At 43.1% G+C, this 22,668-nt stretch overlaps 3 protein-coding genes across 3 annotated transcripts; 1 reads left to right on the forward strand and 2 right to left on the reverse strand.

Annotated features, from left to right (window-relative positions):
• The first annotated feature begins 1,569 nt into the window (after window positions 1-1,569).
• LOC311149353 (transmembrane protein 198-like) lies at window positions 1,570-7,008 on the forward strand. Its single transcript, XM_084186522.1, has 5 exons — window positions 1,570-1,752; window positions 2,883-3,356; window positions 4,461-5,036; window positions 5,190-5,329; window positions 5,526-7,008. Exons 2-5 carry the CDS (start codon window positions 3,167-3,169, stop codon window positions 5,682-5,684), a joined length of 1,065 nt encoding a protein of 354 aa, XP_084042648.1. The 5' UTR covers window positions 1,570-1,752; window positions 2,883-3,166; the 3' UTR covers window positions 5,685-7,008.
• On the reverse strand, window positions 7,000-17,978 carry LOC311149917 (matrix metalloproteinase-19-like; the record flags this gene model as incomplete). The annotated part of the gene is made up of 9 exons (XM_084187146.1): window positions 7,000-7,236; window positions 7,357-7,484; window positions 7,702-7,869; window positions 8,002-8,106; window positions 8,450-8,695; window positions 8,860-9,078; window positions 9,250-9,380; window positions 17,671-17,762; window positions 17,898-17,978. 9 exons carry the CDS (start codon window positions 17,976-17,978, stop codon window positions 7,000-7,002), a joined length of 1,407 nt encoding a protein of 468 aa, XP_084043272.1.
• Window positions 17,979-18,470: 492 nt separating this feature from the next.
• LOC311149565 (partner of Y14 and mago B) lies at window positions 18,471-22,378 on the reverse strand. The gene is made up of 4 exons (XM_084186742.1): window positions 22,267-22,378; window positions 22,044-22,159; window positions 20,254-20,347; window positions 18,471-20,121 (listed from the first exon to the last, which is right to left on the reverse strand). The coding sequence occupies exons 2-4, from the start codon at window positions 22,081-22,083 to the stop codon at window positions 19,635-19,637; spliced, it is 621 nt and encodes a 206-aa protein (XP_084042868.1). The 5' UTR covers window positions 22,084-22,159; window positions 22,267-22,378; the 3' UTR covers window positions 18,471-19,634.
• Between the last annotated feature and the right edge of the window lie 290 nt (window positions 22,379-22,668).

The following is a 22,668-nucleotide window of genomic DNA, read 5'->3' on the forward strand; positions in this document are numbered from 1 at the left end:
GTCAGCATAATCTCAAAACCATAGCTTTCTGTATACCCCATAACCCTCACATAACTCCATGATGGGGTTTCACTATATGTGATTTATGATGAGTAGTGAAATATAGGTGGTGCAACAAGGACCGTCAGTGATTCCCCCTTTGCCAGCAGGTTAGAGTTATTCAGTCAGATTAATCTCCACAGTGTCGGTATCAACTCTCTGAGGAGAATTCCCTTTGTTGTCTTTTAAACCCAATATCCTTATGCTGTGCATTCCTTTTGGGGGAAATATATGAGTCTTATATTATACATTTCATGGTAGCCTTAAACAGTTCTCTTTAAGGAGCATCAAGATTCCTTCTTTTAAAGATGTGTCTAGAATCATAACTTTAGCTTTTTATAACTTTCAAATGGGAGGGGTTGGCTCAATGCTTATTCTGTTACAAATCTTGAACGTATAACTTCCAAGGCTCCTTTGTCCGACTTTTTATATATTATGTTGTTTATTCAATCTCGCTAGATCTGTTTATTAAATCTGGTCACTAAGAATAATGGTTCAGTGAACAGTGCATCAACATATTGCATAAATGACTCTATAAAATAAAAACGTCAACATGATTCATCATGCAACATTTTTGAGGACATCCTATTTTGTTTGAGGTGTGGGACAATTGTCTCCGTTGATTTACTGCAAACACAGCAAACACATATACTCAGTACATGACTGATGGACAGTTTGTGTAGCAAAAGGATAGCATCTTTATTTGCCTCTCACCAGAAGCGCTTAATGCTGCATGACAGCTCTATTTTACTGCTGATTTCGACATCATTGCAGCTCAGTGCTCCGGCAGTATGAATAAACGCATTGTAATTTTTTATCTGCTCTTTTTACATGATGTTTGGCTTAATAGTGTTCGTGCCAATGCAGTGTTGCTGTGAAATCTTGACTGTGATCTTTTGCTGGATATATGTGTAAATGGAAAAATTGGGTATAGACTGAGGCATACCTTCTCATCATCATCCAAACTCAATCCAGTGGCTACTGTAAACTGTGTGTCTGTAAATCTACCTCTGTACATTCTGTGAGAGTTTAGTTTAATAAATAATCTGTCAGTCTTATAAATAAAATGTACAGGTGTACAATCTAAAAATAAACATCAGCGGTTGATAATGTCATCATGAAACACCATTTCATCTATCAAGCTTGTGAGTAAATTTTTCTCTGTTCTGACAAACCATTTATTTGTAATTTGCATATACACTGAGACACAAGACTACATGAGAGCATTTCATTATTCTGTAGTATGGGTGAGCAGTTTACCCATAGCATCCAGAATATCACCTCTTTCCTGGAACACTCACTTTTTCTAGAATGTAAACTTCCATATTCCATCCCTGACGTTCCATCATGCCTGACTCATGATGGAACCTGTCTGGCAACGGATTTAACCAATCTTTCCTCTGTTGTAAATTGTAAATCTGTATGACTGGAGAGACATCATGTGGACAACAATAATATTGCTTCACCTCTGATCTACAGAACAAGCTTGGCACAGATGGTCACTCTCTTTCACTGATGTCAGACACTGTCAGAGGTCCAGTGGCCACAGATGAGAGGGACGCACGCATGAGTAGGTTGTCCTCAACGCAGCATAGACAGAACAAACTAATGTAACTCCTCCACCTAGAATACCATAGAAATGGTCAAATGAGTAGCAGTCCTATTCCTTCTCATCACAGTTTGTAATTCTGACAAGGATATGCTGCATGTCAGGTAAGATTAAGTATTTTCAGACTCTTAAAATGATTCATGAGAACAGTATTTGTAAACTCATGACCTCAAATACTCTCTGGTCTGCATATGTCTGCTAATGTCAGATCCAAATATGTGATCCTATCTATTAATGATCAAACAAGTGGAATTTGCTATACCACTCATGTAATGCCTGTTGAATATGACTATTTTGTAATAAACTGATAATGAGGTGCTCATGTGTCTGACTGTATAAATATATATTTTTCTTTTTGGCAGATGGCTCAGTTTTAATTCATTATCAAAAATGAAGAGTTTATCATCCTGATATCTAAGTTATATTATAATAGCAAAAGTCACTTGATTGGTGCAATAGAAAGTGATAGTGTTTTCTTTGTGACTTACAAGCAGGTAGCAGGATAGCAGGACATGAGCCTCACTAGACTCTGCTAATAGGCCTCTAATTCAATTATCTGGGGATCTACCTGGAAAGCTTATAAGGTCATTCAACGTAGAGCATACTCTGTTACTGGTCAGACTAAGGCAATACAATGTATCCTTGGGTGCAGAGTTAAGTATGTGATCAACAAGGTGCATGTGGTTTGGATGCTGAGGATATAGCTTTTTTCAACTTTTTGCAGATTATTCTTTTTTTAAAATTGTGTTACATAGTTTCCCCCAAAATGAATCCAGCTTTTGAGGCCACCTGCGACGTCAATGTGTATAAAAAAATACACAATTCCTTTATGGGGTTTTGGAACGGTATGTCCTACTGTTGGGGTGTTTGTTTGCTTAGCATTGTTCTGTGATTGGAGCGCTTTACCATATGTTCAAAACAAAGAGGCTCAATGACTCAGTCAGCATCAAGCCACCCCTCGTTTCCTCATCTGCATCCTGCATTTTAACAAAGGGTCAAGAAAAAGATGCGTGACCCAGAGAGGATCTCAGTTTCCTTTTCTGGTTCCTGGGGAGAGGGTTGTGTAGTACAGAGGTTACCGTCTCTATGCAGATTATTTAGACAACACCTTAGATGTATATGTGGAGACTAGATATATAGAGTAATGTCCAGTTTGATTATTTATAGTCTGCCTATTAAAGAGGTCATATCATTTTCTCTGGCTGTATTTGATTCTCCTGTCCTCTTGTTGCAGGTGCAGGACAGGAAAGGGTCTGATTCACACACTTCTCACATGAGCTTCCTGTTTCCTCAGCTCTTACATTCTACCAACATGAAGCATTCGTCACATTCTTTCATTAAATGAATGTAGCAAAGTCCTGTCCCAATGGAATACTGACAATATCACGGCTTGGCGTTGACTGTTGCATATGCTCCCAAATGAGATTAAGACAGGAAAACAACACAGTTACACAGAGGGCCTAAGTTGCAAAACAAAAGCACAGTCTTTATCCTAACCTGTTGAACGACTGCCCCAAGATGGCAAACCCCAGCTCACTCTTGGTCACTGATGGGGCAGTGCTGAGCCAGGTTGAAGTGGATCAATATATCCTCTCTGGCATGGCTGAAGTGGATACGTGTGAGTTGGGGTTCACTAGGAAGTATGACCTCATCCCATCCATCGTCTGCTCAGTATGCTTTCTGTTCGGCCTCATCTACTGCTTTTTTGGTATGTTCCTGACCTGTAATAGAGGACAGTTGTAACTTTCACATGTGTACTCTCAAGACATACACATTACAAATATGATAGGCATATCTGCAATCTGCTCCACTATAGATACATAATTATTTAATTCCCAGTTGACCTTTAACCTCATCATATTAAGTGAAACTATTTCATCAGCTCACTTTGAGTCGATGGGCTTACCCTACCTATATTGTAATCTTACAGTATACACAAGAGGGCCAGGTGTCTGGGCTGGGCCAGCCCGGGGTATAAAGTGGATAATCTCTAGGGTAGGCTTGGAAAGAGAGACAGATGGGCCACCTGGTTCTGCTGCATTCCTCTGATAGAGAGTTGGAGAATAGCCACCTGGGATGATTCAGGTAGCCTCCTGGCCTGGTCCAAATCCATTAAACCCAACAGATGCACTCGCCGTGAATGTTGTCTGATAATAGACACGTTTAGATTGTCTTAAGCAGACTATGCTTCATGTGAAGTCAACTATGTCTCAAATATTCTGTAAACTGTACAGTATACCAAAGACAAACTCTAGTCTAAAAATGACTTTTTTATTAATAAATCCCAACTCTGTCAAACCTATTACACTTAAAGGACAATTCCGCCACTGTTCAACTTCATATTCATCATCTCCAGCACCATACCAGTGTCTACATATGTGAAAATGCCTCGTTTCTATGATCTGTGGTTAAAAAGATAAGAAGAAAGATCCTAAAAAAAATGCTTCTCTCTGACATCACAGGGTAGGATTCAAAGTTTTTTTTAAACAGTGATTTTCAAAACCTGCAACAAGTTTCTAGCCAGAGGGGGGGTATTCTCTTGCTCTACATCACCGTGAATCTCATAGAGTTTGAAAATCACTGTTTTTTAAATGTTTTAACTTTCGATGACATCATAGTGTAGAACTTTTTTACTTACTTTTCTTTCCTACAAAACATAGAAATGCACCGTTTTCACATATGTAGACACTGGTATTGTGCTGGAGATAATGAAAATGAGGTTGAAAAGTGGTGGAGTTGCCCTTTAAGTACACTTTTGCTTCCTTCTTAATCTTGTTACTTAACATCCCCCCAATTGTTTCTCTTTCTTTAGGATACCGCTGCTTTAAGATGGTCATGTTCCTGTCAGGCTTCATGTTTGGGTCTGCACTAGTCTGCCTGTTGTACCATAAGGAGCCTGTGCTGGATACTCAGTTGACTATGGAGACCAAAGCAGGCATCCTCCTGGGAGTGGCTGTGCTCTGTGGCCTGGTGACTATGCTAGTACAGACTGTGGGGCTCATCATTACTGGCCTACATCTGGGTAGTCTGCTCACCCTTGCCAACTTGCTGGTTGTCGGACAGTTTTACAGCCTTACCCCACTATGGGCGCCTCTCGGTGCCCTCCTGGCCACGAGCACCTTTTGTGCCATTCTCACACTGCAGTGGCAGAAACTATTCACTGTGCTCTCCACGGCTGCAGTCGGCGCCGCTGTGGTGATGGCGTGCGTGGACTTCTTTGTGGAGACGTCGCTGCTGGCTGGCCATGCGTACGACATCCTGTCTCAGGTTCCCCCTCGCCCCCTCTGCTGGTACAGCTGGGTTATAACAGGCGTATGTCCTCTATTCAGTCTGATGGGGGTAGTGGTGCAATGGATGCTCACTGCCAAAGGAGTGTCCCACACAGAAGGTGAGTGACACAGTTTCATAAAAACATGGAATGCTTACTTCCTCGGTCATCACTACTTCAGTTGAAACTTAGGTTAAACTTAACATGTAAACTGGTTACAACATAATTCTCTCTTTTTCTGTCCCATGCTAAATTACATTGAATGCCCCCAAGTACCTGTCAGTGGCCGACAAAGACAGGTCCAACTGATGCGAATCAGACAGAGAGATGCCCAGAGACGACCCCAGCAGGGCACTTACCGCCATCGCAAGCCTCCAATCCTGAAGCGCTATGCTGGAGACGTCCTGGCCCCAGTGAGTTACTTCACCACTAATGGGCATGAATGAGCTTGATTAAAACACTTATTTCAAAACGTTTATGCACTTAGCTAATATACATCGTTGTGGTTCATGTCTTAAAAAATACAAATAATTGACCAATGTAAATTATTTTCAATCATCCTAGACCTAGAGAATCAATGTAATGTTTTCCTTACCACTTGCCTTCCAGAGTTACATCCAAAGCACTCGTGACCGCCAGATGGGTTCAGGCTCCTCTACCAGCAGCATCATCAGCAACAGCACAGTCAACCACACCATGATAGACTTTGACTTTGAGACAGGCTCCATGGTGCCCCTGACTGCCTCCTCCCTAGTCTATAGTGTCTGAGGGAAGACCACCAAATACTAGGCATCACCTTCCAGTTCCACTGAGGTGCCCAACACTTGTCTCCAGCAGACCATTCATAGACTGTTTTTTGAGACGACAGACTGATTCTAGAGAAGATTCAACAGACTAAATCACCTTGTTTTGTTTATTATTGACAGTCTTAAGGTATCAGACAGTCAATCGTAATATAACACATTGATCCTACTTCCAATAAATAAAATTGCTTTATTTTAGTCAGTTTGCTAATATACATTTTTGTGAAGACATCCATTGTTACAGTTTTATGCACAGTGTACAAGAGGGGGGAATTCTACGTTTAGGGATTTATATACATTTTACATGCCTTGCACAAGAGATACAGTACATAAAACATCTGTGTAACTCTTGTGTTGTCAAAATAAATAAACATCCTTAAATGTTACTATATTTCACCTCAGAGGGTTAGGTGATACATTGGCTAGGCTATGCGGTATGAAAGTCCTGTCTACTTCCGATACGTTTTATCTATAATTTCTCTTCATTATTTCTCTTCATATGACAAGCATTAAAAAGGATTTGCCAGTAGATTGTTGACTTGATTCATGATGATGACTGCTAGCTAAGATTTTGAAAGTATGATGTTGACATGATCAGTCCAATCAAAGCTACTGTAGATTTGACGTCATTTTATCTGTGGCTAATGACCTTGAGCCTTCTTGGATGGGCACTTCTAATGTAACTCTATGGCAGCACCCAAGGGGCTTGAATTTTCTAGCTCTACCTTTAGATTTGGCAGTGACATAGCGTCCCCATGAGTGACAGAACACTGAGCAAATCACGGCGCATCTAGAGAACATTACCAACCCCTACGCTCCATATTTTCCGCTGGCTGCCCCACCACCACAAAAAGCACTCAGCTAGGCTGAAACACCTGCATTTTGGAGCTGCCTTACTCAAGAAAGCAAAAAAGAGACCATGTTTGTATGGAGGCTTTATTAACTCAATGATTAATATATTTTTTTTTACATTGTTTGCAAACTGATATGTGACACATATTAATGCCTAAATAACATGCAAAACAGACAACCAAAAACAAACGTGTGCCCCACCTGCCCTGAATGACGGGTCGCCACTGCTCCAGAGTTTTATGTTTTATGTTTACTGTTCCGATATTGTATATTCTGTATGATGTCTATGTGGACTTGTCTGTATTCTGTTTGTATATTGTCTATTGCTGGCAGCACCTTCTCACTAAGGCAAATAATTATATGTATGTGTAAATGTACTTGGTGAATAAAGGTGATTCTGAAATAAAACATCACTGACCTCCAATGGCCTAATTATCACATTGCATCCATTTTTCACTTGTTATGAGAGGGTAGCCCTTATCCACAACTTGTTTATTGTTGATGCGCCAGTACTGGTTCCCTTTAAAAATGTATATATGGCCGTTTGTCCATGTGAAGGCTGCATCTGGGCTGTAGGGTACCCCAGAGAAGAGATGTGATATCGGTTTGGGATACGTGCTGGAGTCCGTTGCCCCAGCTTCATCCCACTGCCAATACTGAGAACCCTTTGGGATAGAATAAAGTGTAACTATTATCTGGTCATCACTCATTCTGAAATGGTCTAGACTAGAGGGTATGTTACATGTTCACACATTAGCCAAAACCATTGTTTGTTTGTTCATTACCTTGAAGAAGATCACTTTGTTGTTCCGGTTGAAGTACAAGGCTGAATCGACATTAGAGGGAATGCTGGCCAAGTGTTTCGGAAAGCCAATGTCGAGTTTGAATCTGGTATACCTCCACACTTTGTCTCCTGAATTAAGAATATGACAGTGACACATGAAAACTACAATACTGACAGAAATTCCAGAACTGAAACAGGGACAGTGTAGCCTGGTCCAAGATCTGTGTGTGATGTCTTGCCGACTCCTATGGTAGCTTTGGTAAATAATGACAATGAAGTTGGCAAGACAGCACAAACTGATATGGGACCAGGCTAGGGACAGTGTGATGCAGGGCAAAAGGTTTACCTTTCAGGAAGTAGGACTTGTTGGTCCTCTGAGAGTACACAGCTGCATTGAGGCTCCCTGGCAGATCCTTCCACAGCACAGAGATCAGGATGGGTGTGTTGTAGCCAGTAGTGTCAGACACTGTCCAAACATACTGACCGCTGAAGACATATGTCTTGCGAAAAGGACCTGGGTGGTCGATAAATATCAGACAAACACTTGTAGATACTGTATATCTGAATGAAAGTGCTTTTCTAATTTGCAGTAATTACATAGTTTTTTGTAGGGCAAAAATTGGGATTAAATCTTTACAATACCTACCTAACATAATTGCATCTATGATACTCTTGCAAAGATGTGGTGGACCTGCCTCTAGGGATGAATCATTTGGCTTTCTGGATACTGTTGGACGATTGCCTGGCTTCCCTAAAGGCGAACAGAAAAGACAAATGTTTCAAACACATTTTCACATTTCACATTTTAGTCATTTAGCAGACACTCTTATCCAGAGCGACTTACATTAGTGAGGGCATACATTTTTGTACTGGTCCCCCGTGGGAATCAAACCCCCAACCCTGGCATTGCAAGCACCATGCTCTACCAACTGAGCTACACGGGACATAACGGCTTGAAACTGTATTTATCCTCTGCAGACAACATCCACAGGAAATCAAAGTCTTACTATGGAATAATTATATGGCTTATCAGATATTGATGACATACTCTGTCTGTCTTAACTCAATAAAATAAATCATAATCCAGCCCCCACCATACAGAGCTTGGATTCCACGGATATCATCAGGATGTAGTTTGAAGTTGGCACGGTAACCAAAGTAGACAGGTCCCATCAGAGCATTGTGGTGCTGAGAGTGACCCAGGCCAAGCACGTGACCAATCTCATGGGCTGCTACAATCCTCAGGTTACGGCCAGAGGTCGTCCCCTCTGTCCACTGCTCGTCTTCGTCAAAATGCACAATGCCTGATTCAGGGTTATCTGCGTGGGCTAACACTCCCCCTAATGACAGAGGATGTTTTCAGACAGGTAAACATATAGATGCTATCACATTCAGAGGCATATAGATCATCCAGATCAGACTCATGTCACTTCAGCTGAGATCAGAAAAGCCTTCTTTCACACATTCAAACTGCAGTGTGACTATGGAGTACTCTGACTCTCACCTGGTCCATCGAAGGGCACCGGACATGATCTATCCTTCTTATGAAACGAGATCTTGATGTCTGCTCTTCCCGGAAACAGCACCTCCCGGAAACTCAGGGATGACACCTCACTCCAGTACCTAAACGCAGCCTGGATGGCCGCACGTGCTTTTGCCAGGCCCAAATCTGGGGTGTAATTATAGAGGCGGTAGGTCAACATCTTCTTACGCCAAGTAGAACCTGTGGAAATAGGCATTAGTTAAATATACTAGTCGAAAATAGTTGTATAGCTAAAACATTTATGGCAATGCTTTGTTTTTACCCATAGTTGATTGTGTGGCCATATGTTTGACTCATCAAGTCAAGATCATATAACAATGAAGTCAGAGGAGAATAAATCAAATGACCCACCCATGACTCGATATTTGAGGGATTTGTCATTGAAGGAGTCCTCAATACCACACCGAGGTCGTTTCATCATTGCCAATGTGGCCTCGTTGAGTGTTCCTGAGACGGCCAAGTTAGTTGCCTTCTGGAAGGTTCTAAAGTTATAATGGGTAAGATAAATGTTAATGAGACACATACAGTACCAGTCAAAAGTTTGGACACACCTACTTATTCAAGGATTTTTCTTTATTTGTACTATTTTCTACATAGTAGAATAATAGTGAAGGCATCAAAACTATGAAATAACACATTTTATTTATTTTATTTTTGATTTCACCTTTATTTAACCAGGTAAGCCAGTTGAGAACAAGTACTCATTTACAACTGCGACCTGGCCAAGATAAAGCAAAGCAGTGCGATAAAAACAACAACAACACAGAGTTACACATGGGATAAACAAAACGTACAGTCAAAAACACAATAGAAAATCTATATACAGTGTGTGCAAATGTAGTAAGTTATGGAGGTAAGGCAATAAATAGGCCATAGTGCAAAATAATTAAAATGTTGTATTAACACTGGAGTGATAGATGTGCAAAAGATGATGTGCAAATAGAGATACTGGGGTGCAAATTAGCAAAATAAATAACAATATGGGGATGAGGTAGTTGGGTGGGCTAATTACAGATGGGCTGTGTACAGGTGCAGTGATCGGTATGCTGCTCTGACAACTGATGCTTAAAGTTAGTGAGGGAGAAAAGAGTCTCCAGCTTCAGAGATTTTTGCAGTTTGTTCCAGTCATTAGCAGCAGAGAACTGGAAGGAATGGCGGCCAAAGGAGGTGTTGGCTTTGGGGATGACCAGTGAGATATACCTGCTGGAGCGCATACTATGGGTGGGTGTTGCTATGGTGACCAATGAGCTAAGATAAGGCGGGGATTTGCCTAGCAGTGATTTATAGATGACCTGGAGCCAGTGGGTTTGGCGACTAATATGTAGTGAGGGCCAGCCAACGAGAGCATACAGGTCACAATGGTGGGTAGTATATGGGGCTTTGGTGACAAAACAGATGGCACTGTGATAGACTACATCCAATTTGCTGAGTAGAGTGTTGGAGGCTATTTTGTAAATGACATCGCCAAAGTCAAGGATCGGTAGGATAGTCAGTTTTACGAGGGCATGTTTGGCAGCATGAGTGAAGGAGGATTTGTTGCGAAATAGGAAGCAGATTCTAGATTTAACTTTGGATTGGAGATGCTTAATGTGAGTCTGGAAGGAGAGTTTACAGTCTAACCAGACACCTAGGTATTTGTAGTTGTCCACATACTCTAGGTCAGACCCGTCGAGAGTAGTGATTCTAGTCGGGTGGGCGGGTGCCAGCAGCGTTCGATTGAAGAGCATGCATTTAGTTTTACTAGTGTTTAAGAGCAGTTGGAGGCTACAGAAGGAGTGTTGTATGGCGTTGAAGCTCGTTTGGAGGTTTGTTAACACAGTGTCCAATGAAGGGCCAGATGTATACAAAATGGTGTCGTCCGCATAGAGGTGGAGTGACATCCTTGATATACACAGAGAATAGAGTCGGCCCGAGAATTGAACCCTGTGGCACCCCCATAGAGACAGCCAGAGGTCCAGACAACAGGCCCTCCGATTTGACACATTGAACTCTATCTGAGAAGTAGTTGGTGAACCAGGCGAGGCAGTCATTTGAGAAACCAAGGCTATTTAGTCTGCCAATAAGAATGCGGTGATTGACAGAGTCGAAAGCCTTGGCCAGGTCGAAGAAGATGGCTGCACAGTACTGTCTTTTATCGATCGCGGTTATAATATCGTTTAGGACCTTGAGCGTGGCTGAGGTGCACCCATGACCAGCTCGGAAACCAGATTGCATAGCGGAGAAGGTATGGTGGGATTCGAAATGGTCGGTGATCTGTTTGTTAACTTGGCTTTCAAATACTTTCGAAAGGCAGGGCAGGATGGATATAGGTCTGTAACAGTTTGGATTTAGAGTGTCACCCCCTTTGAAGAGGGGGATGACCGCGGCAACTTTCCAATCTCTGGGGATCTCAGACGATACGAGAGGTTGAACAGGCTAGTAATAGGGTTTGCGACAATTTTGGCGGCTAATTTTAGAAAGAAAGGGTCCAGATTGTGGAATCATGTAGTAACCAAAAAGGTGTTAAACAAATCAAAATATATTTTATATTTGAGATTCTTCAAAGTAGCCAACCTTTGCCTTGATGACAGCTTTGCACACTCTTGGCATACTCTCAACCAGCTTCATGAGGTAGTCACCTGGAATGCATTTCAATTAAAAGGTGTGCCTTGTTAAAAGTTAATTTGTGGAATTTCTTTCCTTCTTAATGCATTAGAGCCAATCAGTTGTGTTGTGACAAGGTAGGAGTGGTATACAGAAGATAGCCCTATTTGTTAAAATGTCACAGTGCAAATGTCACAGTGCCAATCACAAGTCGTAGGCTAGTATTGAAGCTCGAGGCTAGCTAGCTCTCTAGCTGGAGGTAAGCAAACTTCTCATTTGGTGTTGAGTATAGCTTAACCATGCATTAGATCGTAGGTTGGTAGTTAGTGTAGTTAGGTATTGTATTTATTATAGGTTAGTATTGTTGTTGTTGTAGGTTTCCGTAGGTTATTGTAGGTTAGTATCGAAGCACGAGGCTAGCTAGCTAGCGGGTAGCTACTGGTAACGATTAGCTGTCCCACTGTTAAATGTGCTTCTAGCCAACGTTTAATTTTTGCTGCGTTCTGCGTTATGTAAGGAACTAGACACGGACATGAATCATCTGTTTAGTGTGCTAACACACTCTTGGCAGTTTGTTGTAACCAAGTATTGGTGCTAATTGTGTGTTAATGGATGCTAGCTTGCTAGTCAGCTACGGCGTCATAGCTAGGTATCGTGGGTAGCTACTGTGTCTTGGCAGTGTCTTCCGCCGTGCCGGCTGTAGCACGAAGCGAGCTAATTAGCCGTTTTTTCGAACAGAGTCAGAGTCAACACAGTAGCCATTGTGTGCCGGGTGTAGCACGAAGCTAGCTAGCTAGCCGTTCTTAAAACAAAGCCAACACAGTGGCCATTGCTAGCTACCCAGCACGACCTAGCTACCCAGCACGACCAGCGAACGGTACGGTAGCAGCTAATTACAATATACTTGTCCTAGCTAGCCAATGTTGAATCATTGCTGCGTCATGAAAGGAACTTGACACAGACACGAATGATCTGTTTAGTGTGTTATCACACTATTGGTGGTTTGCTGTGACCAAGTGTTTGTGCTTGGCTGTGTGTTACTGGATGCTGGCATGCTGGTTAGCTAGTTAACACACTATTGGTGGTTTGTTGTGAGTATTTGTGCTTAACTGTGTGTTAAACTGTGTGTTATTGGATGCTAGCATGCTAGTCAGCTATGGTGTCATAGTCGGCTAGCTGAATAAAGTGGGTTTGAGTTTATTCCTTTAAACATTGAACAACTGTTCAGTGAAACAATTTTAGTTTCTGAGGTAGAAGTTTTTGGTGAGGGAGGCCCCCCTCTCTCCTCTCCCAGATGCTTAGCTCATTTCATTCCGATCTCCTCTGCATTTTTGTAGCCATTTGCTACAGCCTGTCAACTATGCCTCTGCCTATCCCTGTTCTCTCGTCTCTGCACAGGCTACACAAACAACGCACAACATCGCGCGGCTGCTGCCTCTCCAACCTGGTGGTCCCTGCTCGCACCCCTCACCTGGAGTTCCAGGTCGCAGGCAGCCTCTGGAACTGCCGTTCTGCTGCCAACAAAGCTGACTTCATCCCAGCCTATGCCAACCTCCAGTCCCTCGACTTCCTGGCGCTGACGGAAACATGGATCACCACTGAAAACACGGCTACTCCTACTGCTCTCTCCTCGTCTGACCATGTGTTCTCGCATACCCCGAGAGCATCTGGTCAGAGGGGTGGTGGTACAGGAATCCTCATCTCTCCCAAGTGGACATTCTCAATTTTTCCCCTAACCCATCTGTCTATCTCCTCATTTGAATTCCATGCTGTCACAGTCACTAACCCATTTAAGCTTAATATCCTTGTCATCTATCGCCCTCCAGGTTCCCTTGGAGAGTTCATCAACGAGCTTGACGCCTTGATAAGTTCCTTTCCTGAGGATGGCTCACCCCTCACAGTTTTGGGGGATTTCAACCTCCCTATGTCCACGTTTGACTCATTTCTCTCTGCCTCCTTCTTTCCACTCCTCTCCTCTTTTGACCTCACCCTCTCACCGTCCCCCCCTACTCACAAGGCAGGCAATACGCTTGACCTCATCTTCACTAGATGCTGCTCCTCTACTAATCTCACTGCAACTCCCCTCCAAGTCTCCGACCACTACTTTGTTTCCTTTTCTCTCTCGCTCTCCTCCCACACTACTCACTCTGCCCCTACACAGATGGTAATGCGCCGCCGCAACCTTCGCTCTCTCTCTCCCACTACTCTCTCCTCTTCCATCCTATCATCTCTTCCCTCTGCTCAATCCTTCTCCCTCCAATCTCCTGATTCTGCCTCCTCAACCCTCCTCTCCTCCCTTTCTGCATCCTTTGACTCTCTGTGTCCCCTATCCTCCCGGCCGGCTCGGCCCTCCCCCCCAGCTCCGTGGCTTGATGACTCACTGCGAGCTCACAGAACAGAGCTCCGGGCAGCGGAGCGGAAATGGAAGAAAACTAAACTCCCTACCGACCTGGCATCTTTTCACTCCCTCCTCTCTACATTTTCTTCATCTGTTTCTGCTGCTAAGGCCACCTTCTACCACTCTAAATTCCAAGCATCTGCCTCTAACCCTAGGAAGCTCTTTGCCACATTTTCCTCCCTCCTGAATCCTCCTCCCCCCCCCCCCACCTCCTCTCTCTCTGTGGATGACTTCGTCAACCACTTTGAAAAGAAGGTTGACGACATCCGATCCTCGTTTGTTAAGTCTAATAACACTGCTGGTCCTGCTCACACTGCCCTACCCTATGCTTTGACTTCTTTCTCCCCTCTCTCTCCAGATAAAATCCTGCGACTTGTGACTGCAGGCCGCCCAACAACCTGCCCGCTTGACCCCATCCCCTCCTCCCTTCTCCAGACCATCTCCGGTGACCTTCTCCCCTACCTCACCTCGCTGATCAACTCATCCTTGACCGCTGGCCATGTCCCTTCCGTCTTCAAGAGAGCGAGAGTTGCTCCCCTCCTCAAAAAACCAACACTCGACCCCACTGATGTCAACAACTACAGACCAGTATCCCTTCTTTCTTTTCTTTCCAAAACTATTGAGCGTGCCGTCTTTAGCCAACTCTCTTGCTATCTCTCTCAGAATGACCTTCTTGATCCAAACCAATCAGGTTTCAGGACTGGTCATTCAACTGAGACTGCTCTTCTCTGTGTCACGGAGACTCTCCGCACTGCTAAAGCTAACTCTCTCTCCTCTGCTCTTGTCCTTCTAGACCTGTCTGCTGCCTTTGATACTGTGAACCATCAGATCCTCCTCTCCACCCTCTCCGAGATGGGCATCTCCGGCGCGGCTCACTCCTGGATTGCGTCCTACCTGACCGGTCGCTCCTACCAAGTGGCGTGGCGGGAAGCTGTCTCCGCACCACGTGCTCTCACCACTGGTGTCCCCCAGGGATCGGTTCTGGGCCCTCTCCTTTTCTCCCTATACACCAAGTCACTTGGCTCTGTCATATCCTCACATGGTCTCTCCTATCATTGCTACGCTGACGATACACAACTAATCTTCTCCTTTCCCCCTTCTGATAACCAGGTGGCGAATCGCATCTCTGCATGTCTGGCAGACATATCAGTATGGATGACGGATCACCACCTCAAGCTGAACCCTGGCAAGACGGAGCTGCTCTTCCTCCCGGGGAAGGACTGCCCGTTCCATGATCTCGCCATCACGGTTGACAACTCCGCTGTGTCCTCCTCCCAGAGTGCGAAGAGCCTAGGCGTGACCCTGGACAACACCCTGTCGTTCTCCGCCAACATCAAGGCGGTGACCCGCTCCTGCAGGTTCATGCTCTACAACATTCGGAGAGTGCGACCCTGCCTTACACAGGAAGCGGCGCAGGTCCTGGTCCAGGCACTTGTCATCTCCCGTCTGGACTACTGCAACTCGCTGTTGGCTGGGCTCCCTGCCTGTGCCATTAAACCCCTACAACTCATCCAGAATGCCGCAGCCCGTCTGGTGTTCAACCTTCCCAAGTTCTCTCACGTCACCCCCCTCCTCCGCACACTCCACTGGCTTCCAGTTGAAGCTCGCATCCGCTACAAGACCATGGTGCTTGCCTATGGAGCAGTGAGGGGAACGGCACCTCTGTACCTTCAGGCTCTGATCAGTCCCTACACCCAAACGAGGACATTGCGTTCATCCACCTCTGGCCTGCTGGCTCCCCTTCCTCTGCGGAAGCACAGCTCCCGCTCAGCCCAGTCAAAACTGTTCGCTGCTCTGGCACCCCAATGGTGGAACAAGCTCCCTCACGACGCCAGGACAGCGGAGTCACTCACCACCTTCCGGAGACATTTGAAACCCCACCTCTTTAAGGAATACCTGGGATAGGATAAAGTATTCCTTCTAACCCCCCCCCAAATTGTAAAGTGGTTATCCCACTGGCTATAGGGTGAACGCACCAATTTGTGAGTCGCTCTGGCTAAGAGCGTCTGCTAAATGACGTTAATGTGCCCTTGAGCAAGGCACTTAACCCTAATTGCTCCTGTAAGTCGCTCTGGTTAAGTGCGTCTGCTAAATGACTAAAATGTAAAATGTAATGTAAATGTTAAAAGAGCAAGTCCATATTATGGCAAGAACAGCTCAAATAAGCAAAGAGAAACGACAGTCCATCATTACTTTAAGACATGAAGGTCAGTCAACACGGAACATTTCAAGAACTTTGAAAGTTTCTTCAAGGTCAGTCACAAAAACCATCAAGCGCTATGATGAAACTGGCTCTCATGAGGACCGCCACAGGAAAGGAAGACCCAGAGTTACCTCTGCTGCAGAGGATAGGTTCATTAGAGTTACCAGCCTCAGAAATTGCAGCCCATATAAATGCTTCACAGAGTTCAAGTAACAGACACATCTCAACATCAACTGTTCAGAGGAGACTGTGTGAATCAGGCCTTCATAGTCGAATTGGTGCAAAGAAACCACTACTAAGGGACACCAATAAGAAGAAGAGACTTGCTTGGGACAAGAAACATGAGCAATGGACATTAGACCGGTGGAAATCTGTCCTTCGGTCTGATGAGTTTTTTTGGTTCCAACCTCCGTGTCTTTGTGAGACGCAGAGTAGGTGAACGGATGATCTCTGCATGTGTGGTTCCCACAATGAAGCATGGAGGAGGGGGTGTGATGGTGCTTTGCTGGTGACACTGTCTGTAAATTTATTTAGAATTCAAGGCACACTTAACCTCTTAAGGATCGGACCCTTTTTTTCCAATTTTCGCCTAAAATGACATACCCAAATCTAACTGCCTGTAGCTCAGGACCTGAAGCAAGGATATGCATATTCTTGATACCATTTGAAAGGAAACACTTTGAAGTTTGTAGAAATTTGAAATTAATGTAGGAGAATATAACACATTAGATATGGTAAAAGATAATACAAACAAAAAAACATGCGTTTTCTAATTATTATTTTTTCCATCATCTTTGAAATGTAAGAGAAAGGCCACAATATAATATTGCAGTTTAGGCGCAATTTAGATTTTGGCCACTAGATGGAAGCAGTGTGTGTGCAAAGTTTCAGATTGATCCAGTGAACCGTCCCATAGAGGTTTTAACCAGCATGGCTACCACAGCATTCTGCAGCGATACGCCATCCCATCTGGTTTGCGCTTAGAGGGACTATCATTTGTTTTTCAACAGGACAATGACCCAACACACCTCCAGGCTGTGTAAGGGCTATTTTACCAAGAAGGAGAGTGATGGAGTGCTGCATCAGATGACCTGGCCTCCACAATCACCCGACCTCAACCCAATTGAGATGGTTTGGGATGAGTTGGACCGCAGAGTGAAGGAAAAGCAGCCAACAAGTAAGTGCTCAGCATATGTGGCAACTCCTTCAAGACTGTTGGAAAAGCATTCCTCACGAAGCTGGTTGAGAGAATGCCAAGAGTGTGCAAAGCTGTCATCAAGGCAAAGAGTGGCTACTTTGAAGAATCTAAAATATAACATATATTTTGATTTGTTTAACACTTCTTTGGTTACTACATGATTCCATATGTGTTATTTCATAGTTTTGATGTCTTCACTATTATTCTACAATGTAGAAAATAGTAAAAAATTAAGAAAAACCCTTGAATGAGTAGGTGTGTCCAAACTTTTGACTGGTACTGTATGTAGTCATACAGTAAGTATCGAGTATGAGTAAGCTAGTTGAAAGGCAGCCAAAAGCAGAAGAAAAAAGAGAGAACATACTACGAAGTGTGATGTTTAGTGGTTACCTTAGTGCCTCTGTGATTTCTTCAGTCTGATAAACCTGGCTCTTACTACTGTCCAGTGGGATGTGTAGGTAGCCATAGTTCCTTAAATAGGCCTAAGATGTGACAGTATTAGTACGTACATGTCTGGTATGAAAACAAACAGTTGGCTAAAGCACAAACCAGGCTGTTTAGTAAATAACGAATTGCAGCAGTTCTCATTGGTAATCTACTATACAGTATATTCTTACCATTGCTTCCATGATTTCCTCCCTGTTCAAGGCAATGGACGACACAGTTGTCAGCAAGACAAGAAACAGCATGTACTCCATTTGAAAATCCGTTCTATGATAGTTTAAGTACTATATCTCATTTTCTCTTCAGTAAGCTAGTGTGATGAAAATAGCAAAAAACGTATTTAGTATTTCAGGTCTCTATCCAAGAAAATATGATGCAATATTTGAGGTAAAGTTTAACCATTTAGATTATTATTCTAAGCTTAGTCCTTCATTTCCATTATGTTGGTCCCTGTCTTATAATGTTCCCTGGAAGTCTGTAGTTTATGGTTTAATACCCAGTTTTTATACCATCGTCTGCCCACTAGGACCCGTTTCCAACCACACAATAAACCATTAGAGGAATGCAGTCTGGGATTACTTTAGAGCAAATAAATACTCGACACTGACAGCAACTCTTGAAGTACACTGCCCACTTTCACGGCAACTATCCAAAAAGCTATCCCCTTTCAACTGATTAAATTGCCTCTAAATACACACTCTTGCGTCAGAGGAACACAAAATCATTAAGTCAATAAAACTACCAATAACTTTTAAAGGTCTATTTTTGGTCCGTTTTAAGGACAACTGAGACAAGGTTACAATACAGATGGTGTCTTCAATACATCTAATATTGCAAAGTTAATGAACAATGAAACATTGTAGTGATTCACTACCAGGGAAAGACCATGTGTGTGAAAGATTTACAAAATGTATCACTTAAGTCTCTCCATAAATACCATGTAGTCTGTGAGACAAAAACCTCTTCCTCCAGTAATGTAAATCATGATTTTTAAAACTGTCCTATGTGAGAAAAACAACTAACCACATTTCCATTCCGAGACAACCGTTAATTCGTATGTTTATATATAAAGAGCCATTAACACATCAATGTTACATGTAAGCTTCTCGATGTCACCACAACAATACTCCCTATGCCCTGTCATCAGGGGAGATACAGTTTTAGTCATTTCCACTGAGCCCAGCTTTGCCTGATTTCCCCTGTAGAGGGAGCTATCTATTTAATCTCACAGCAGCATTAAAATAACCTTTCATATGAGTGATGTTTATAATGTTGTAAACCATGAATCGCTTCATTATGTACACAAATTCAAACTATTTCAAGTCATCCAATCATTGGTAAAATGTGTATCACTTCAGTGCACAGATGGGTCAACAAAACGGCATTCTCTTGAATAGGGGATTTCTGTATCTTTAATGCAATAAATAATATTCTATGCTATTCGACAGATACAGGTAAAAAAAAAAAAAAAAAAAGTTAAGAAACTCACAGTAAAAAGACTGAGCACTAAAATAAATGCTATTACAACTATGAATGGCCAATAAGTTAACAGCCAATACAAGCGTTGGGGTTCAGTTCAATTGTTTTAAAAGTACATTTCAAATTAAGAGAAAAACATGGCTGTCTCATTGTCGTTCGTTAATTGGTTTTTGGAGAAAGTGTGGGAAAAGCATGATCAGTTCTTGTCAACAACATAACTTGAGGTGTTGGGTTTATGTACACTTGGTATTCCAAAGCCAAAGTTAATGTTGATTGGCTGTTTGATAACACCAAATCCCCGAAAAATGTTCGCAAGGGAAGCTCATCAATGCAGATGTAAATGTCTATTTCTTTTAGAACTTGGTGTTTGTATTTTCCAACAGTCTAACTTCCATAACTGGTCTACTGCCCTTTTGACAACCTTTTTAATCTCATGAATCCTCTTCAAGCTGCAGCAACTCGTCCTGTATGGCCTTGGCCCTCCCAAGCTTATCCAGCTGCTCTTTTGTAGCTTGCGCAATCTCCCCAGAGTCCAGTTTCTGCTGCAGCTCCTCAACCTGCCTCAGCTTCTTTTTCAGGTTCTTGATCTTCTTGGCCTTTTCTGCTGCTGCTCCTGAAGGGTCATTAGTAGCTTCAGCTGGGTTAGATGCAGCCATCTCACTGTCACCGCCCTCTGCAATCGCCACATTCGCAACAGCATTTATAAGTGCTTCCACATTGCTATCCGGGCCTTGCAGCTTGCGCTTTTCCTTGCGTTTCATGTTTCGCTTGGCTGTCTTGGAAAGCCCAGCTGTCTCACTCTCTGCAATGCCAGGGATCCCCTGCTGCTGCTGCCTTGCCTGGGCCGCATCCCCGGGGCTCATACCTGGTGGCAGATCGGGCTTGCCCTTGAAGAACTTCACAAATTTATTCTCGTAGCTGAAAACAAAGAGATTCGCAGAGAGGAAATTAGGAAACAACCATTTTATAGCAGAGGCTTCTAACAAAATGAATACAACATTAGTATAAAGGTTGACTTGACAGAGGTCACTTTTAGGTAGCATTACTTACACAGGGACTTCTTCCTGAGGGGTATAACCATCCTTCACTTTCCGAGGCTTTCTCCAGGTTCCATCAGGTCGCTGTGTAGCAGCAATGTATTTCCCTATAACAGGAGGCGCAAACAAATATTACAAATTCACTGAAAACCATGCATTTACATTTGAACCAATTAATGTGTTTTGCTCAGTTGGTAGACTAAGGCTTGCTAAAACATTGATATGTGTGTGTGTTACAACAATATACAGCTGTACTACAGTGCATTAGCTAGCCACATTTGCATCGGCACTAGCAAGAACAGGACCCAGAACAATCCAACATAATTGAAAGTTTTATAGCCGCTAGCTAGCCAAATTGACACTGGATTACTGGCTAGCTAGTTAACGTTACTGTTGTGACTACAGGTAACTTAGAAAGATTTAGCTAGCTAATGCATTTCAAATGAGCCACTTGCTGCTGCTACTATAGCCCATTCGTAGACGGTAATGATAAACATATACTGTCTAGGAATGTGCAAGTTTCCCTTTCAAGACGATTCGATACATAACCTAGATACATTGGCGCCGATACATTTCAGTTTGATTAGAAGAACGAGTCGATGCGATGCACTAACAGTTGTTGCATAAACAATTATTTTCCATTCCAAATTAAAATCTGCTGCTGATGGAGCTCATGATCTGGACCTTTGAGCCGGATATGTCTGAGCCGACTGTGTGTGTGTGTGTGAATGATGTATATGTCTATGGTGTATGTACGCGCCTGAGCTGAGCCAGAAGGGAAACTGAGCATCTTCCACCTCACTATTAGTTAGTAATGTTTGCTTTTTGTCTCAGCCAGTTCCACTGTCTTTTTTCATTGTTCCCTTCTGATTAGGGACTGATTTAGACCTGGGACACCAGGTGTGTGCAATTAATTATCAGGAAGAAACAGAAAACCATCAGGCTCCGGACCTCGTAGGCTAAGAGTTGAGTACCCCTGGTTTAGACCATTTGGAAGTTGATAATCGGAGTGAGCTCTTCTCCTGTTTCAACCATGCAGTGCTAGTAGCAAAAGTGATTGCTGTCCTCATTATGAAATTATTAACTTTACCCTGCATATCAAAAAACGTGACACGCAGATGTGCCAGATCAGGAATAGGCCTACTTCTCGCTGGTCAGCGCGCAAAACTGCGCACAGCACGCACTTTGACGAAGCCAGGGGTGTTAAAACTTCTCCTCTGGGACTCTTAGCCGTTCCATGTATTATAACTATTGCACAGCTAGCATACCTGATTCAACTTCTCAACTAATATCAATTCCTTTACTATGAATTGTGAAAGGCCTGGAGGTCCTCGAGGAGAGGTTTGAAAACCGCTGGACTACACTCCTTAACAGTAAATTAGTGGGCTACTGTAGTCTGATATATCAGGCTGTAGTACACAATTAATTGGTATATACAGCCTGAAACATTTGTGCAAAAAGGCTAGGCAACATAATCTAGTTTCCCATATAGCTAACGTAAGATAGTTAAGACATAGCTATTAACTATAAATATTATCTAGTAGTAACGTTGGCTACGCTAGCTATCTGTTAGCTTGAGTTTAGTCAGCTAGCTAACTACGTTAACTGGTGTGTTTGTTAGCTAGCTAACTGGTTAGCCAGCAGCAGCACACTTGGACAATGTGTTCGCTCCACAACGCGAGCGTTGCTGGGTTACTGTTCTGGGGAAGCGATCTAAAGACAAACGGGTTAGTCATTCTAAATTGTATTTATTCTCAAACTCCAACAATATTTAATCAGCGTTCTGACTTAAATCAGCCTTACCAGAGTCATCTTCAACATAGGGAGTTGCCATTTGAGCCATTTTGCTCAGTTAACTATTTCCGTTGGCTGGTAGAAATGACAGGAAGTGATGTCCTCCTTGCTGCCCAGAAAAGATACTAGAAACAATTTAGTCCAATCAATGTAAGCTCAATTTGATGTGGCTGTCAATGGTTCTGATTTGTGTATGTGTGTTCCTGCAAGTAGAAAAAACATGTTGACTCACCCTATTTGTAGAGAAATGCCATCCTCCTCTCTTTCATGTTGAAACGGTCTATCACTTTGTCATACAGTACAGCTTTTATGTGTTGTTGTCCTAGGCTACCTGGCTAAAATGCTTCCTCTCCAGCCTAACTTCCTGTCATGGGCAACGCCAGCTAGTTAACATTAGCCTTCTACATATTGAACTTCCATCCTCTCTGGGCAGGGGCACAATGTATGAATTAGTGGTTGGATCAGAATCGCCTTTATAATCATTGGCAATATGGAGAATTAAGTAAAACCACAAGTCCAAATCCCTATCTCCATCCATGGCTAATTTAGGAAAGGGCCAATTTTAGCTAGCTAGCCACTGGAGGACACCAACACAACGAGATTCAACAATGAAAGTTGTTTCTGTCAATGAAGT

Source organism: Coregonus lavaretus (genome assembly GCF_964263955.1).
Source record: "Coregonus lavaretus genome assembly, chromosome: 22".
Lineage (NCBI taxonomy): Eukaryota > Metazoa > Chordata > Actinopteri > Salmoniformes > Salmonidae > Coregonus > Coregonus lavaretus.